At 45.5% G+C, this 18,003-nt stretch overlaps 1 protein-coding gene across 3 annotated transcripts; it reads left to right on the top strand.

Annotated features, from left to right (window-relative positions):
- The first annotated feature begins 6 nt into the window (after positions 1–6).
- Positions 7–3,811, top strand: SNRPD3 (small nuclear ribonucleoprotein D3 polypeptide). 3 transcript variants are annotated; one of them, XM_080628517.1, is made up of 4 exons: positions 7–102; positions 752–901; positions 1,631–1,823; positions 2,683–3,811. In XM_080628517.1, the coding sequence occupies exons 2-4, from the start codon at positions 776–778 to the stop codon at positions 2,742–2,744; spliced, it is 381 nt and encodes a 126-aa protein (XP_080484643.1). In that variant the 5' UTR covers positions 7–102; positions 752–775; the 3' UTR covers positions 2,745–3,811. The 3 variants fall into 3 exon arrangements, with proteins under 3 accessions (XP_080484643.1, XP_080484641.1, XP_080484642.1); XM_080628515.1 differs by having other exon boundaries at positions 42–124; XM_080628516.1 differs by having other exon boundaries at positions 87–144.
- The last annotated feature ends 14,192 nt before the right edge of the window (positions 3,812–18,003 follow it).

Raw genomic sequence — 18,003 nt, 5'->3', positions numbered from 1 at the left:
ACCCGGTGTTCAGTCGGGTGGGGTGGGAAGGGAAATGGCCGTGCCGCCGCCTTCCGGTTCCGGCGCGCAGAGCACGGCGGGACGCTGGAGGAGCCATTAGGGGTGAGCGCGGGCCTGCTTTGAGGTGGGTGGTGGGGTTTGCAGGCACGTACTTGAGCCGTATCGCTTTAGCCGCCTTGGGGTGCACAGGCCTGGGGTGGTGAAGGCGCAGCGGGGTAGCCGCCGGCCGCGGGGACTCTGCTCGGATTCTTGCGGGGATGGAGCTCCCCCGCGCTGGGGCCCTTCTCTGCCCTGGGGTAGGGCCAGGGCTGGGGTCTGTAGGTAAAGGAGGTCGTGCCAGGGCTGGGGGGGATGATGTGAGCTGGGTGTGGAGGAGCCCGTTCCTTGCGTGGTGTGGGCTGCGAGCGCGGCGGGGCATCCCCCCGCGGGGCAGGGTGGCTGCACCGTTATGTACCTGTAGCTGTTTCTGCTTGAGGTTTGCGTGGCTGTACCTGTGTTCCGTTACCTGGTATTTGCAAGTGAGTTTTCTAGGCCGGAAGAGACCTGGAAAATACCTGCTTTTGCTCATCTCAAGTAATTTCTTCCCATGAACATCTTTCTAAGCAAGTTCTGTCAGTTTTTTGTCAAAGCATCCAGTGTGTTTGAGCGAGAGAGAAAATTACTTTATAATGAGAGAGATCATAGCTTGTGTAGGTAAAATCTAGTCTACAACTTTCTTTGTAATTATGTCTCTTGTTTTCTCTTGTCTCAGGTGTAGAGCCACAGCACTGCAAACATGTCAATTGGAGTGCCTATTAAAGTCCTGCATGAGGCCGAAGGCCATATTGTGACATGTGAAACCAATACAGGAGAAGTTTACCGAGGCAAACTTATTGAAGCTGAAGACAACATGAATTGTCAGGTACACCTGCTTCAGGAGGACAAAGGGAGGGCTCTCTGCTCTGTGCCTGGAATGGCTGATAGCTAGCTTGTAGCCAGCATGATTAAAAGACCATTGCTTTTATTCTTAGGATGAAGCAAACTATTGCTGTGTGTATACTGTCTTACTGTAGTGAAATGGATTCAGGATTACTGAGTGCTCTGAAGAGGCCAGAGCTTATTCTTTTCAGTTTTAGAGTTTAATTGGACAATTCTGTTAATAATATCGGGGTTCTTAAGGTTCTGTTCTGTGAACACTGTTTCTGCTGGACTTCCTTATTTAAAGACACTGAGCATAAGAACAAGCAAACCTTGATTTAAGCAATTAAAGCTTTTTTTGATGCCTGTTGTTTTAGTCATCTCAAGAGGACTTAATTTTGATTGACTTTAGGTAAGGTATTGTTGAAATCAAAATGCTTCCTTGATAGTTAGGACTAGACTACACTAAACAATCAATTTTGTTAAAACCAATTCAATATGAGAAAACAAAATTAACAAAGCTGATAAAACTGAATCACCAACTGGGGAGAAAGCATAAGTCGTGGGTCTGCTTGAATAGCAGCAGGCATAGGAGTATGTTTAATTAGTCCTGGATCCTTGCGTCACAACTCCAGATGAGAAAGCAATGTGCTTGGAAAGTTTTTGGCTTTCGGACCTGAATCCTGACTGTGTTAAAGGCCTCTGTGAGCACTGACTAATTTTTACTTTCCAGATGTCCAACATAACAGTGACATACAGAGACGGACGAGTGGCACAGCTGGAACAGGTCTACATCAGAGGCAGCAAGATACGGTTTCTCATTTTACCAGATATGTTGAAGAACGCTCCTATGCTAAAGAGCATGAAGAATAAAAACCAGGGCTCTGGAGCTGGGCGAGGAAAAGCAGCTATTCTCAAAGCTCAAGGTATGTAGCTTGTTTATGGGTCCCTCTTCCTCATTTTGCTGTCAAAGAACTGAAAAACTCTCATCTCTATCACTGAGGACATGTAAGCTGTGAGAAACAGAGATTATTGGTTCATACATGTTTTTTCTGCATATTTCATTTTATGGTTGGAGTCAAGACTCCAACTATCCAATTACCTGAATGTGTAATATTGATGCTACAATAATTTAGATACAGTGAGTATCCTTATTAAACAGGGGCTTTATATAAAACGTTGCCTTCTGTTTTCTAGTGATTGTGGCCACTACTGTTTGGAATATGTAGGGAAGGATTCAGGAGTTCTTGATAAGCTTTTGGAGAAAACCAAACTGATATTAAGATAGTACTTAACCTACCGAAAAGCTGTAATTACTAGCCATTCTGTAGCTCACTCTCATTTGTACCTGTCTTGGGAGAACAATGTAGTTATAACAAGATAGAGTAATAATTATGGGCTGCAAAGTCCTTGGTTAACTTTAGCAAATGCAGTAAGTTTATATGGGGAGGTAAAATCTGCTGAAACATTCAGAGTTCTGTTGCATCACCTATGAAGAGTGTGGGGTTTTAAATCTCTTGGGTATGCAGATTTGTGTGTCAGATTAGAAGGAACACAAAGTGCGTAAGTATTCACTTCATCTGTTCTAAGTAGCAAGTCTGTGTAACCATTAGTTCTGGTTCTTATCACCAACTTTCTTGCTGTCACAGCACATTCTGAACTTCATAGGACAGCCTCGTTTCCTTGCTTGTAAGCTAGAGACTGGTGCTTATGTTTTGCTTGTCAGTCGAGATGAATAAGCAGTTATGTCAAATTCATGTCATCCTTGATGTTTTCTTTCTTCAGTGGCTGCCAGAGGAAGAGGCCGTGGGATGGGCCGTGGCAACATCTTCCAGAAGCGAAGATAATTTTGGTCTCGAGTGACATTTTTTTTTCACTGGGGGTATTAACTTGGTTACATGTGTATTGGTGTCAGTCTTGCTTAATAAATGTTTCTGACAAAAACTTGTCTGCTCTTGCATGACAGGACTCCTCCTGGGCAAATACATTGTAGATCGATTGCAAATTTAAAACAGCTTTGGAAAATAGTGGACTTGATTTTTGCATTTGACTATCTTGTGTGATGCATTGACTTTTAGAGATCATGTTTCCTGTTTCTTGTTTAGTCCTGTTGTCATCTGTTCTCTAAAGAATGGGAATGTATTTTTATGAAGAATTTTTAAACAGTACCTTTTAACGTTGTATTAGCAGCTGCATTTATGGAAAACACAGACAAAGTCAGCTCCCTGAGAAACAAAGCACTATGTTCTTGTGCGTTATATGTTCTTTTGCTTATATGAACCTACAGTAGACAGAGGTCCATCCACCTTCAGATCTGTACTTTGAGCTTGTATTCTTGTGTTTCTTAGCTTTCTCTTTGGATACAAGGATAATTTTCATTAGGAACACACAGCTTTGATAGCCTGAGTCCATATTTGCAGTGAAAATTTTGAATTCTTAGTATTTTTTTTCTCCTCTGCCTGGAATGAAGGATGAATTTGACATGTTTCATAAACTTGTAATGCAGGTATACAGGAAAAGTCTTATAAATGGTTATCCATTAAATACAACTCAATACAATTGCCAGTCTTCTGAACAAAATTTAGGATCAACCCCAGCTCTTGGTCTTAACAGTCATATAGATCATCAGCTGATCTGCAGGAAGCCAAATGTAGTTGAGTAACTGAAGTTTTTTTTCCTTAACATGTAGTGTGGTTGCTCTTACTGACTTAAATGGTTGAGAAGTTTAAGTGTAAGATTTCTGTACCTTATCATATACTTGCATACAATCAACTATCAGTCTGTACTTGTACAGAACAGCTAGTCTTGCTCTTATGCAGTGAAGATTCTCCCTTGTGTGCAGACATGAAAGTTATATGTTAATTTGTTGAATTGTCTGTAAATAAAGCTGTGCACCATTAGGAAAATCCTGCTACATGTTCTTCTGGGTAGTCATGATCCTAAATATTTGCATTAGAAAGCTCCTTAAAATGTGATTAAGATATGCTTGAGCTTAACTATGAAAACATTGTCAAGTTGTCTTACACCTAGATGGAGGATTTTGTCGAAATGACAGAACAGTTTTCACAAAGCCCTGTAATGATATTAAACATTTCTTTTGGAAATCTGGTGTTCTTCAAACTGATGGTCACTTAGAAGAGAACTGTGACTGGTGTTAGTTCATCAGGTAATTTCCCTCTGAGAGTCTGTGTAAGATACAGGCAAGTAAAACTGCACTGGTCTGTATGCAAGCTACAACCTTTCTCATCACTAGTAATAGCAGCTCTTTGTACTGTTTGGAATTCTTAAATAAGTTTGGTTCTAGCTCTTCCTGTGGGAAAGAAGACATTCTTACAGGATTTCCTCCCCATGCTTAAGGCCCCTGAATTTCACAAGACTTTTCTGAGAAAGACGATCTTAATGTCGCCTTGAAGCTGAAACCCATTTTGAGTCTATACTACGCCCACTGGAACTGATGGGTTTTAACACACAAAGGAGAAAACAATTCCATCTTGTTCTTTTGTACCATGGGCTTCATAGTAAGAATTGAACTGTCTGCTTCTAGTATCTCATGCTAATGTCTGGGATCTCTGGAGATGGGTTGGTAGGTAAGAATAGGTACTTGTTGACATCTACTGGCTTTCCTTGTTGCCAGTAGTATATGGTGATATATTCTGGCTATTTGAAATGTCTTTTATTTTCAGTCTGTTAACTCTCCCTTACTGCTTTTCATACATCAGGCTTGGATTGTACTGCTAGTCAAGTTGGAATTTTTGTACAATGGAGTTACGGTCAAGAGGAAGAGCTGGAATGGCACAATACGAATACTTTCTGTATAACGAGTCAAGTGTCTGCTGCAAGATTTAATAGGATGCTTCTTCAGCAGCTAGAACTGCCTTCTCTTATAAAGCAAACACCTAATAGAAACCTGAGATTAATTAGTGCAACAAATAATTGCCATAAATAGTGTAAGATGGAGCATGTGAGTGTGGAAGGATGGCAAGCTGTTCTGCTTAAAGGGTGTCAGCTTGGCCATGGCTGGGTGACAAACGAAGTTACTGCTGCCTTGTTAAGTAACAAAGAGAGACAGGTGAACTTCCAGCTTGAGCAAAGAGACCTCACCTTGCCAGATCTCCTTGGCTCTGGCTTCTGCTGGGTCTCCATGTAACCTCAAGGGAACCAGTGGTGAGGATTGCCACATCTTTTTCTTTTGCTGGGACTCTCCAGTACTTCCCAGCCCTCAAAGCTCTGCATCCTATCTCTGTAAAGCCTCCAGAAAGAACTATAAATAGTGGGAAAATACGTAAGCCACAGATGGAGAGCTTGACTAAAAGTATTTTTGGGAAGAGATTCAACGTTTTGGCAAGGCTGCAAATCTGGCCCGTGGGCTTTGTGTCTCGGTGTTTCCTTCTGACTGTTAAACAGCATGCATCCTTTCCTAAAGGTTAGATGCTGGCAGAGGGAAATGGCAGCAGATTTTGACCACTGACTTCTGATGTTTCTCACCTTCTATATGATTGACTGTCACTGAGCACACAGCCATGAAACTTGTTCTTGAACTTTTCTTGCCAGTGTTTCCTTAGCTTTGAAGCTTTATTTAAAGCACATAACATCTCTAATCCATGTTAGCTTTGAAGAAGATACTGGATTTTGCATAAACGAAAAGCTTTGCAATTAGGTTGAGGCTAAGTCTAGGATGAACTGTTCACCCTCTTCAGAAAGGTAATGTGAATTAGTGTTGAAAAGTTTGAAGTTTCCTACTGAAAAAATTAAGAAAATTTGAGAAAAAATGGAAAATTAAATTAGAAAAGAATTAAATTATTATTAAAAAAATAAATTAGAAACGTAAGCCCCACCACGGCAAACATATCTCTTAGCAATTTCTGACTGTATTAAATGATGTGCTAGTTTGTTACAGGCCGCTTTGAAGATTCTGTGTGTGAAGTGGGGTTTACCCTTACTTGCAGTGTGCTACATCTGAATTTCCTGCACGTAAATGATGTCTCATCCACTAGATGGCTCTGTCGGTAAGAGAATGAAATACAAGAATCCAGAACCCTCTGGAAAGAAAATAGTGTAAGAAATGTGACTTCTGCTATAAAATCCATGAACTGGGTACTGTTGCAAACTGCAGCGTGAAAATACTCAGCTTATTTTCTTTGTTATTCCGTGTTGCCAGAGTGCTGGCTTCATACACAAGTCAGGTTACACCAGCTGTTGATTTTTGCTGTGTGTTTCCCTGGCACTTGGCTAGTTGGGGGGGTGCACTTAGGTAGGTTGTGCAGATTTCTTGAGTTCAGCAACTTAATCTGTTTCTCTGGAATGGAAGACACTGGCTCTGGTTTTAGCATCTTCCCTCATTTTTCATCTTTGTTTTTTTTTTACAGATCGCATCATTTCTTTTCATTCTTTGCCTTTACTTTGTGTGGGGGCTTGTCAACCCCTTCCTGTTCAGTGAGTTCAGGGCTCACCGTAGCTTCCTGCTTTTGACAGAGAGACAAGCTACTGGCCTGAAGCTTTGATGTGAACTCGCCACTTTGATATCATCAGTGTGGATGCCTTTGCATCACTCATGTGGGACAGAGACACTATACTGCAGCCATGCAGAATGAAGTGTGCAGAAGTGCAGGTAGAAATTCACCCAGTCATCCCAAGTCAAAACCAAGGTTGTGCTCTGTTAACAAAACTAGAGGGGAGATCCTGATGACAGCACAGAGGAGTTAAATGGTTGGAGCAGGTATCACTTGGAAAAAAAGCTTTGCACAGAACTGTAGTACTCTTCCTCGCTGATCAGGTGCTTTCATCCCATACATGTGCAGTTCTGCTCTCCAGGTGTGTGTGTTACATTTGATCCTAAAGCTGTATTTTAAGTCATTTTCCAAGGGTACTCTGTAAAACAGCAGTCTGTGAGGTGTTGTGTTATGACTGAGAGGCTGGGAAGGGATGTTGTGTAGATAAGTGCCAAGCCATGGTGCCTCTTCTCTGAGTGTAATTACATGCCCCATTGTAAAAGCCCTGTTCTCCAGGGTAACAGAACTTGGCTTATACCAACTCTTAAAATTGCGGGAGAGGCAGCAGCCTCTTAATCTCTGCCAGTGAAAGCAGAAGTAAGGGGAGATGGCCCCTTGATCTCCCATGCCTTCCAGGAAACCTCTTCTAGAAGGGAAGAGTGAAGTGGAAAACATGAATTTCTGGTGCTAGTAGTCAGGATAACTGTACAGTCTCTACCTGTTTCCTACTTAAGCTTCACAGTGAGCTTTCATTTAACATAGAGATGTCCTACTTCCTCTTGCCAGTACAGTGTGAACAAGGATGGAAGACTGACATCCCACTGGAGTAATTATTTGGTAAGGTAGAAAAGGGTGGAATTGTGAGGTCTGCAAGAAAGTGTCAGTGATTTGGTCTCTTATTTCTCAGCCATGGCTCAAAATGGAGGAAAGGTTCTCCCAGGGATTTCTGGTGTTTCCGTTCTGACAGACCAAAAACTAGACTGGCATCTTATTGCAGCTAAGCTGATTTCAGACAGTAAGACCTAGTCTTCCTCCTCACATATCAGGTAAAACTAACTTTATGGAACCCTCCTGCCTTCAGTGTTTCTTTATGAGGCAGTAGGGATGCACCACATTTAAAGCATGGCCCAGACTAGCATTATAACATGCTGATATGGGCAGTGTACTGCATATTACTTTGCAAGTAAGATGATGCTGTTCTCCACCTCTTCATCCACTTAGGGGCAGATCATGTCTGCTAGTGTATGAAGTAGCCAAAGCAGTGCTTGTCTGCAATTACTTTCCCAGATCAAGTTGCATTTTAACTGCTTCAGGTGTTCTGTTGTTGCCTGGTCCTGTAATAACAGTCCTTGATAGTGTCAAGAGTATTTCAGAGATAATGAATAAGGAAGTGCCACGCTTAACTGTTCCCAAAGACTAGGGTGTGGGATTATTTAGTTCAGTGTGGAGGCTGACATTAATGTGCAGCATGACCAGCTTTGCAGTGCTTTACTGCACCTAATTCAGACATTTAATGGGAAAAGTATTCTGGTTTTGTGTGTGAATTGGTTGTTCCTAGTAGACAGGCTATTATTCCTGGCACAGGACCAGTCATTGCATAAGCAAGCATTGTGCAGCCCTCTGCTGCTCAGTAGAGACTATCAGAGTCTATGAAAAGTGGAGATTTTCCAGCATCATTAATTCAGGGGAGAATGTTGAAGCCCTGGCAAAGGAACAGACTGTATCCAGAAGATGTGTAGTTATGCTGGGAGAAATTAAAAGAGTGGCAGAAAACCACTATTATTGTCCTTTTGTTTAGTGAGCTGCTTGCAGCGAGCATTTAATTTGTTCTTCCTTTTCCCTTGCCTGGGGACTTAGAATCTTGTTGTCTGGTTGAGGGTTTGCCCTATTTCCAGCTCAGTGGAGAGATGCTAGCACATCTACTCCGGAGCAAACCACTGCTGCTTGTAAGGCAAAACTCTTCACGTTTTGTCCCGCAGTGCCTAAAATGTTAACAAGGAGTTGGGACAGCGCTCGGCAGGAATATCAACAGCAGTAGGCTGGCAATGCAAAGGGAAGGCAATGGGAATGCCTGGATTTGCAGGGAGATGGCATGTTATATGGAACTGCCCCTTTAGCTTGTTCATGGTTCCTGCTGTAAAGTACCCGGCTGTTGCTTTAATGTGTTTTTCTTTACAAAACTATTAGTGGGTGTAAAGACAAAGGGAGATGGAGAACAAGTCACAAACAGTTTCAGACTAGGATCTGAAGGCAGATTTGGGCCCACAACTCCTGCTGAAACCAATGAGATAAGCACTTAAGTATTGTTCAATACTCGTCCTTAAGTGACAGGCCTCACAGTGTCCCTGGAGACCAGGGACAAAGCCTCCAGAGGCCCAGTGAGTGCTCTAACTGCTGGATCATCTCAGAAGTGATGGTCTCTGAGCATTGCCTCCTGCATCAGTCTCCTGCTGAACAGTAAGCCACTAAATGGTGTCTTAGTGGAGTGGGTACTTCGTAGGATATTTAGGCTGCTTTGCTGGAAGTCCTTCGGTGGCATCTGGAAAAGTGCAGTTTTGTTGTTTCTGTTATAGCTGGTTTGTACCCCCTTTTCTGATTTCTCTGCTCTCCTGCAACAAGCGTCAATTCTCCTTGTTTGGCAGTTTCAGTAAGGACTGCCTAATCTATGCTATGCTGATTTATTTTCATCCTCCTTCCCTAATCCCTCTTTTAATTTCATCCTTAAAGGACATGGGCTAACATTCCCTTCTGGAGAATAAGGGAATGTTACCTGTAAGTATATAACAGCTGTGGGTGCGATCCTGCTGTGAGTTCTTGTGATTTGGCAAACACATTTACTCACTATAGGTAAAAGTGATAAATGTCTTTATGGAGAGCGTGTTCAGAGAAAGACATGAGATTGTGAAACTGGGGAAGAGGTTTCAGCCTCTGCCTCTCTTCTGAAGGTTTATAGGGAAGTTGCTTGGCAAGATAACTGCGCTACATTCCTTGCAAGGATATGGGGAAGACAATTGACTTATCAAATGGTCTTGATTACTGTGGTAAGAACACTTTGCAAATCGCTCTGCTCAAGTGCAGCCAAAGATGACGATTAGAGGATTAGTCTTACTTATAATCCTTCTTTCAAAAGACTTGATTGTTTTCAGGGTAGAAGCCTCTCCTCCCCTCTTGACAGAAGAGAACAGACCTCTGCCACACAAATGTGGATTGGCTTTGTATTCCAGTTGTGTGTTGAGCGCGGTTTGCATCTATAAATAACAAAGAAGAGATTTGTTGTCTAAAACTAAGCTGTCAAGGTTGTTGCGTTCAGGCTTTTTGGGGAGAGAGGCTGAGTTTTTTGGGAGGCTGGCAGTATTTAGCCTTGCTTTTGGTGTATGTTTCAATTCTCTCTTTTGGAACATGAGGCTGAAACTAATGCTACGGGACACGCTGATCCCCCAGTCTAAGAGTTACACTGGGATGATCCCAGTAGCAGCCTTAGCTTTACTTTAGCACCCTGATCCCCAGTCCTGCTTTGTGTCTTGGCTGTCTGCCTCTGAACCCCAACCCCAGTGACAGCTGCAGTTGTGTTACTTACTGGGGGTCTCAGGGCACCCACCCTCCCTCCTCAACAGGGAGAGAAAAGATGATGAAAGTACTCGTGAGTCAAGGTAAAGACAGGGAGATCACTTCGGTCACTTACCAATTGCTGTCACGGACAACACAGGCTTGACTTGGGGAGAATTAATTTATTGCCAGTTAAAATGGGTTTGGACAGTGAGAAACAAAGACTAATTTAAAACAACGCCTTGCACTTTCCCCTTCTTCCCAGGCTTGGTTTCACCCCTTCAGCACTGACTCCTCTACCCCCCCTCCCAGCATGGCACAGGGAGGATGGGGACCGGGGGGCTGTGGTGGGTCTGTAACGGGTTGTCTGCTGCTCCTCACACTGCTCCCCTACTCCAATGTAGGGCTCCTTCAGGGCTCCACCATGGCCACCCCATGGGCTGCACAGCACTATGGTGCCTGGAGCACCTTTTCCTCCTCTTTTTCCCCCTCCTCCTCTCACCTTGGTGTCACAGGGCTATTCCTCACACATTTTTACCTCAGCCCTCACTGCCAGGAGGTGTTTTGCCCTTTCCTAAATGCATTTTCCCTGAGGTGCCAGCACCGCTGGAGCTGGGCTCAGCTGTGCCCAGCACAGGGGCTGCTGCGGAACTGGCTGGAACTGGTCGGAGCCGGCCGTGCCCAGCGGAGGCAGCCTGACCTCTCCTCAGAGCAGTGCCCGCAGCCCCGCTGCCACAGCATGGCAGAACGTGTCCTTTCCTATGGGACAGCACAGGTTAGTGATCAGGCATTGTGATTTCCTGCCATGACTTAGTTTCTGCTTAGTGAGGGGCAGCAGGAACTGCAGGTAGGAGCCCGGCATTACCTTCCTCCTGCTTTAAAGGGTCCCACTGCATGTTACCATCAAGGAGTCGCTACGAAGGTCTTTGGAAAACAGCCAAAGCCTGGAAAGTCAGTGAGTGCCACTGGTTGAGAGGCAAATCAGTGAACTAGTAACATTGCAAAGGGACTGAAACAGCACAGGCATTAGCAGTGCAAAAACTGAGGTGATGATGCTGCCTTTTCTGCTCCTGACCTTCCAGTTCAGAAGGTGACAAAATGGCCGATCACTCCTGTGGTCCTCGCGCTTTGGGAGGGAGGAGGTTTGGGCAATGCCAGGCTGGCACAGGCAGGCACAGCACAGTCCTCTCTGGAATACTCATTTTCATCCTGGAGCTGAGCGATGGGCCAGTCCAGGGCTGAGACCTGGGAGAGGGCACCTTAGAGCTGGAGATGCTCTGGGCTGTTGCCTCTGAGTATCTGCAGAGCAAAGCTGCGCCTTTGGTGTCCTCCATTTTGCTCTCCTTCAGTTGCGGCTTCTGAAAAACTAAAACCCCCAAAACTATTGGTAAAACGAGTTGGTTCTGATGTACTCCATTACTCAGTTACAGCAAAGTTCAGACAAAGGTGCACACGTCAAACTGCAAACCAAAAGACTTCAGGGGATCAAGAACAAAGCTCTGCTCAGAAGTCTGATGTGGAGCCCCAAAGGCAGCTGCTGCTGCTCATCCAGGGAAGTGCCTTTTTCCAGTTTTCTGTGCCATGTTTGTGCTTGGTGAGAGCCCTGTGTGTTTCAGGAGAGTTGCATAGGTGGAATAAGGCCCATGTACCTCGGGGGGGCGGGTGAGCGAGCAGCTGCATGGTTCTGAGTTACCCACAATAGCTTTCCAGGTGCTTCCCGTCGTTGTATCCAACCTGGGATAGATTGCCTCGAAAATTGTCTGTGAGGAATAATCCTCCCAGAAGTGGAGGAACTTGCGGATCAGTGAGCAGCAAAGTATCTATTCTCTACCCTGGTGACATGCCCTGCGTGCTAGCTAAACAAACCTGGTGCTGTAGGAAAGATCTGTCAGTGGTCCTGTGGTTGCTTTTGAAGCCACTTTGGGTGCAGCAGGGGAGTGCTGGGATTTGGGAAAGGAGTAAATGCACGTGGAAGAGAAGCTGACTTTCCTCTTCACCCTTATCCTGGGGAAGAGTTACTGTGTGATTATTATGTTTTGTGGCTATTCTGGTTTTGAATTGGCACCACTGAACTCTATTCATCGCTGGAATGCTATCAAGTCAGAGAGGAACCGAGGAGATTCATAATAGAGTACTTAGTGTCTCGAAGTAGATCAAGTTGTGGTCATGGCTTCCTGGAGCGCTGGCCTCAGCTAAGAGTGTTCTGGTCTATTTTGTTTTGTGAGCTACCTCTTGGCAGCCTTAAACCAGCTACTGCATTTATTTCAAGAACACTTCTTTAATGCCAGAAAACTGCAAAACAGATTCTTTTGTCCACTGATAATTGTCCCCAGCAGCTCAGAGCTGGGGTGTCTGCCAGTGCCCTGGAAGAATGTTCACCTGCTGCACTGTCAAGACAGTATAGTGAGAAAAGTTTGTGTTGCAGCATACCTTTGCCTCTTCTGAGCTGTGAAACAAACACGATCTGGTGATGGACAGTGATCACTAAAGGCAAATGTTTAATCCTCTCTTGTTTGCTTTAAGATTAAATAATTTCTATCTTGGCATCTGTGTCAGCAGCTGTCCAGCAAGGAGCCTGTGAGCCTGCCCCAAACAGTGCAAGTTCCTTTATATTCCAAGTCCTTCTGACAAGGAAGGAGTTGTAGGTCAAAAAGTTGAAAAAAGAGCCCCGTGTTCAGGAGAGAAGGGGATTGACAGATTTTGAAGTGTGTGAAATAAAAATAGATCAGACAAGCCTGTGCTTTCAGGTGGTTTTTGCATCCTTACCTCACCAAAATGATCACCTGTTATTAGAGTTACAAAAACAAGGGAGGCTTGTGGTGACCTCAGTGCTAAGCATATTGCCACCTGGAGCATTCTGAGGTGGTTACCCTGGGTTTTGTGGTCAGAGGCTGAGGCAAAATGCAGAGTGGAGGAGTGAGGAAGGTGGTGTCCAATTGGGTAGGGAGGGAACAAGCACATTTCTGTTTGGGTAACTGAAAAGGTTTGGCCTGTTCCTCCTTTACTCTGCTGTCTGGCAGCAATACTGCTCAGCATCCCCACATAAGTGCACCTCCCTGTGGTTGGGCTTTACGGGCTGGCTCTGTTAGAGCCTTCTGCTGCCTGCCCTACCCCAGCTGGCCATGCACACCAGCACTTAGAGGTAACGTGCTGATGGTGGCCCTGTGAGCATGCAAGGGGGTCTGCTGTGAAACTGCGTGTTGTGAGGGGTGCTGGGGAGAAAGCTGCTGTGGAGGTGGGAGTTCACTGTCTCATACCCTGCCGTTATGCAATGGTAGATCTCAAAAGAGACTCGAGGAGGAGGAGGGTTTTCTGGGGGTACTTTATAAAGCCTGGGAAAAATAAGGTGGTGGGAAAGTGTGACATAGCTTTACATCTGGTGACCTCTCCTTCCAGAAGCCTGCTTTTGAAAGGTGTGCTTAAGTATCTCACGTTGAGATCTATTGTGAGACTGTCACTTGATGGGAGGTCAGAAGTGGGGAAAGAGCTATGATACTACTCTATGCAGCTCCAGCTTCCCCTCTGCTACATGACAAAGGTCCCATCACAGGCTGACCAGCTGCAACCTGCACAGAGAGGAAGGCTGGGAAACTGCAAATGATGGGGTGTGCTGCTTTAGGTAGCTGAGGTTACAGCCCTGCACCAGCAAGTATGGTACTGATAAGAGTATTCAGTATGACAGAGATCTCTCCTGCTGTGTTATCTAGCAGGAGACAGGCTCACTGTAGGGCAGCCATCCCCTGATTTAGGAGCATAACTAAGCTGGTCCCTCTGGTATCAATGAGAAGACCTGAATTAGCAGCTCATCCCTTTAATCCCCTTTGAGAGCACTGAGCTTTCTCATTCAGTGCAAGGAAAGGCTCATTTGGGTTTGTCATCCTCTCTGGTTTATAAACTTGGCTTTTGTGAAACTAGCTTTCTCTGTATTTGGGGCTGTCAGGCCTGCTCCTTGAGCATGCATCTCATCTTAGGGGGCAGTGGGGCACTTCACAGCTCTGGAGCTGGATGCATACCACTGTGCTCACAGAGTCCCTCATTGTCAGTGCAGTCAGGAGCTAGCAGGGAGCAGCTGGCTATGCTGTGATAGCTTCTCCACAGCTAAGTTGCAGCCTAGTGGAGCTCATCCAAGCAGCAGTGGCAGTTTCTTAGGCCAGGACCTCATAATTTGCATTTGCATGTATTTATTCACAATCAGTTCTCCATAGGGAGTTTCTACAGCAGAGCAATCAAGTGCTTATGGAGGAATAAACACAGTCCAACAGCTGCTCAGCTGAACCAGTCTGTTTCAAGCCGTGCTTTATCTCCAGCTCCTGGAGTTGCCCACTGGCAGCCAGGCATTGTCAGGGATTAGTACAAAATTCCCTTGCAAGGGGCTGAATGTCTCATCTCCATTCTGCTGATTAGCACAGCACAGCTCAGACCAAAACCACAACTTTCAGCAGGGCTGAAACAGGCTGCACAGATCCTCCCTGGGGCTGAGTCAGCAGCTCCGCAGGGAAGAGCTGTCAGTGGTGGGCTGCAAGCTGGGGGTCTTGCCTCATTTCAGGAGGTTGCCACTGTTGTGGAGAAGCTGTGAAGATGCCTTGGTGCAGAGCCTTACAGAGACAGTGCTCAGTCAAGTACCAAATGCTCAGCACCCCTGCTCTCTCTTTCTAGATACACCACTGACTCACCAGGTGGCTCCAAGCCTTCATTTAAAATGCTTCATGGCTGAGTTTTCTTCTTGGCACAGAGTGCTGCTCTGCTCAGGCTTTAAGAGTTTAAGCAGATCTTGCTGACATTTGAAATGGTTTTCATTTTTGGTGAAAGGTATTTTGGAAGGAAAAAAGAAAAAAATAGTGTAATCTTTTCCACAGTAGGGCAGGAAACTGAGGACTGAGCCCAAAGAGTGGTAGTGAACGAACTTAAATACAGTTGGTGGCTGGCCACAAGTGGCGTTCCCCAGAGCTCAGTATTTGGGGTAGTTCTGTTTAATATCTTTATCAATGATCTGGACAAGCGGATCAAGCACACTCGGTAAGTTTACAGAGGACACCAAGTTGGCTGGGAGTGTTGGTCTGCTGGAAGGCAGAAAGGCTCTGCAGAGGGATCTGGACAGCCTAGATCGATGGGCTGAGGCCAGTTGTGTGAGGTTCAACAAGGGTCAGTGCCGGGTCCTGCACTGGGGTCAAACAACCCCATGCAATGCTACAGGCTTGAGGAAGAGCGGCTGGAAAGCTGCTTGGTGGAAAAGGACCTGGGGGTGTAAGCTGACATCTGGCTGAGCATGAGCCAGCCTGTGCCCAGCGGGACAAGGCAGCCAGTGGCATTGTGGCTTGAATCAGAAATAGTGTGGCCAGCAGGACTAGGGAGGTGATCATCCCCCTGTACTTGGCACTTGTGAGGCTGCACCTTGAACACTGTGGTCAGTTCTGGGCCCCTCACTACAAGGCAGGTATTGAGGTGCTGGAGACTGTCCAAAGAAGGGCAATGAAACTGGTCAAGGGTCTGGAGAACATGACCTATGAGGAACAGCTGAGGGCAGTGGGGCTTTTTAGCCTGCCAAAAAGGAGGCTCAGGAGAGAAATTATTGCTCTCTACAACTGCCTGAAAGAAGGCTGTAGCGAGAGGGGTGTTGGTCTCTTCTCCCAAGTAACAAGTGATAAGAGGGAATGTGCCAGGGTACGTTTAAATTGGTTATTACAAAAACTTTCTTCTCCTAAAAGGTTGTCAAGCATTGGAACAGGCTGCCCAGGGAAGTGGCTGAGTCACCATCCCTGGAGGTATTTAAAAGACATGTAGATGTGGCACTTAGTGACACGATTTAGTGGCGGACTTGGCAGTGTTGGGTTTTACGGTTGGACTAGATGATCTTCAAGGTCTTTTCCAACCAGAACGATCCTGTAATTCTGTAACATACCACACTGAGAAGGGAAAAGTGCCTGTTCTGAGAAGAGGCAGCTGGTGACCTCTGGAAGCAGCATGGCTTTTCCCTCAGTAATGGGAATGGCCACTTTATCAGTTCTGATTTTCCTTTTGCAAAAAACTTGCATGCTCCCCAAACTCAGTCTTTGCTGCAGAAATAACTTACTCACTTCTAGATTCACTAGAAGGGCTAAAAAGTGAGCTTGAGTGACAACTGTTGAGGGGAGAACATGCTCGCTTCCCACCTTGGGTTGTGCTGGGGTTTGGCTACATTTGCATTCCCTCTTTCCCATCCTCCTGGCCAAACATCATATTCTGGCTGTCTCAGGGCCTTTTCTCTTCCTCCTCCACTGGAATGGGGCAGCTAGCACCTGGCCCTAGCTATATTTGCTTTACCCTCTTACATCTTCTGCTTCTTTTGGTCAGCTGGACAGACTCTACAACACTTATTTTTGCAAGTTAACAACATGAAGGACATGAGGTCCTCCTCCAGTGACTGGAGTACGAACAGGACTGGCTCTAGCATTTGTAGTGTCAAGCTGTAATACTCAGTACAGGGTCTCTAAACCCAGCTTTCTTCCTCAGGAGACTGGATTTACTGGGGCTTTTGGTAGTTGATCCTATCTGATACTATCCAGTGCCCTCACACTGTTGGTCCAAAGGGGATAAGTCATATGAAAAATATCATTGATTTTCTTCCTGCAGAATCTGTAAAATCAGCAATGAGCATGAAAGGTGTGTCTATTTCATGTGGATTTGTGTGGCTTAGTATATGAGAGTTGCTTACGTGTATTGAGACTCCCAGAGAGAATCAGCAGAGGTAGGCAAAGTTACCATTGTTAATTTAGGAGGGCCAGGATTTACATGTTTGTTGTTTGGTTGTTTGGGTTTTTTTTTAATATGTCTGATTTCTTTAACTTTTCACTCTTTTGGAAACATACCTGCTCTGAATTCCTGTGGGGACAGATAACTGAGAGGACTTGACTTACCAGCTAAAGTGTGATCAATTTATTTGTATCAGCACCTTGCAACACTTAAGGGTGGCAGCCTACTACAAATGAATAGTGACGTTTCACTTTCATTAGAGGAATGAACCACTCTTACCAATGTGAATGGCACTTGCTGCTCCTCTCCCACGCTGCTCAGCACTGCATGAAGACTCCTGGTCTGTATTCTTGTAGTGTCTGGGCTGCTGTGAACAACCCAAATACTCAGAGTCTGTAGTGCTTCACGCTCATGTCCAAGAGAACTGTTTATTATGTTTACATAGAGCATGAGCAGTGTGGAAAACACTGGAAATATTGCATTGGTGGTTTGGGGTTTGGACAGCATTGGAAATGGCGATGCAGCTGCTCACATCGTGTCTGAGGTATGCAATATGCCATGACGAGCCAAAGCTTTGCGCTTTCATTTGAGAAGTGCCCACCTCTGGCATATTCACTGCTTGCTTCTCTGGTGCCACAGTTATGCACCTAGCTGTCTGCTTTTCCTCCATTTCACTTGGAACTTGTAATTTTAGTACGAAAGCACAGGTTTTGAAACCAATCCTGCTAATCCACGAGACTGCTCCCACTCCCTCTCCTCCCTCCTTCTCCCATCCCATCCCAACTCATCCCATCCCCCATGCTCCCACCAACACATACCTCCTTCCCCTCCCTTTCACCCCGGTCACACAGCAAATATCCTGATGCTGCAATTCCAAGCCATGTGTCCGCCCCAGCCTATGCGATCCAATGGTCTCTGACCAAGTCCCTTTGTTCAGAGGTTAATACAAAACACACAATAGGAAAAAAACAAAACAAAAGGAGCCAGACACAAGAGGGAGACACACTGCCGGGCTCTAGCTCTAGCCTCTGAGCCCTTCACCTAAGCTCCACAGCAGCTAGGCTCTTGGGCTACCTGCTTTCACACTCAAGGCTGCAGGTCCCAAGGTTTCCAAGGTGCACAGGAAAAGGAAGAAAGGAAGTAAACTACAAGCCTGTTTCTGTTTTAGGTTCTCCCCATCCATATCCCTCAACCCAATGGCTGCTGGAGGATATTCTTGACTCCGACAGGTCTTTTCCCGTCTTCCAGTGAGACCCTGCCTGGGGACCAGGTTCACTGTAAGTCATTGTTTCCTCTCTGGAACACGGGCGATGGGTTTTACAGTGAGGGACGGGAGTGGAGG

This window comes from Psittacula echo, assembly GCF_963264785.1.
Source record: "Psittacula echo genome assembly, chromosome: 13".
NCBI classification, from domain to species: Eukaryota; Metazoa; Chordata; class Aves; order Psittaciformes; family Psittacidae; genus Psittacula; species Psittacula echo.
This window is presented reverse-complemented; position numbering and strand designations above follow the sequence as displayed.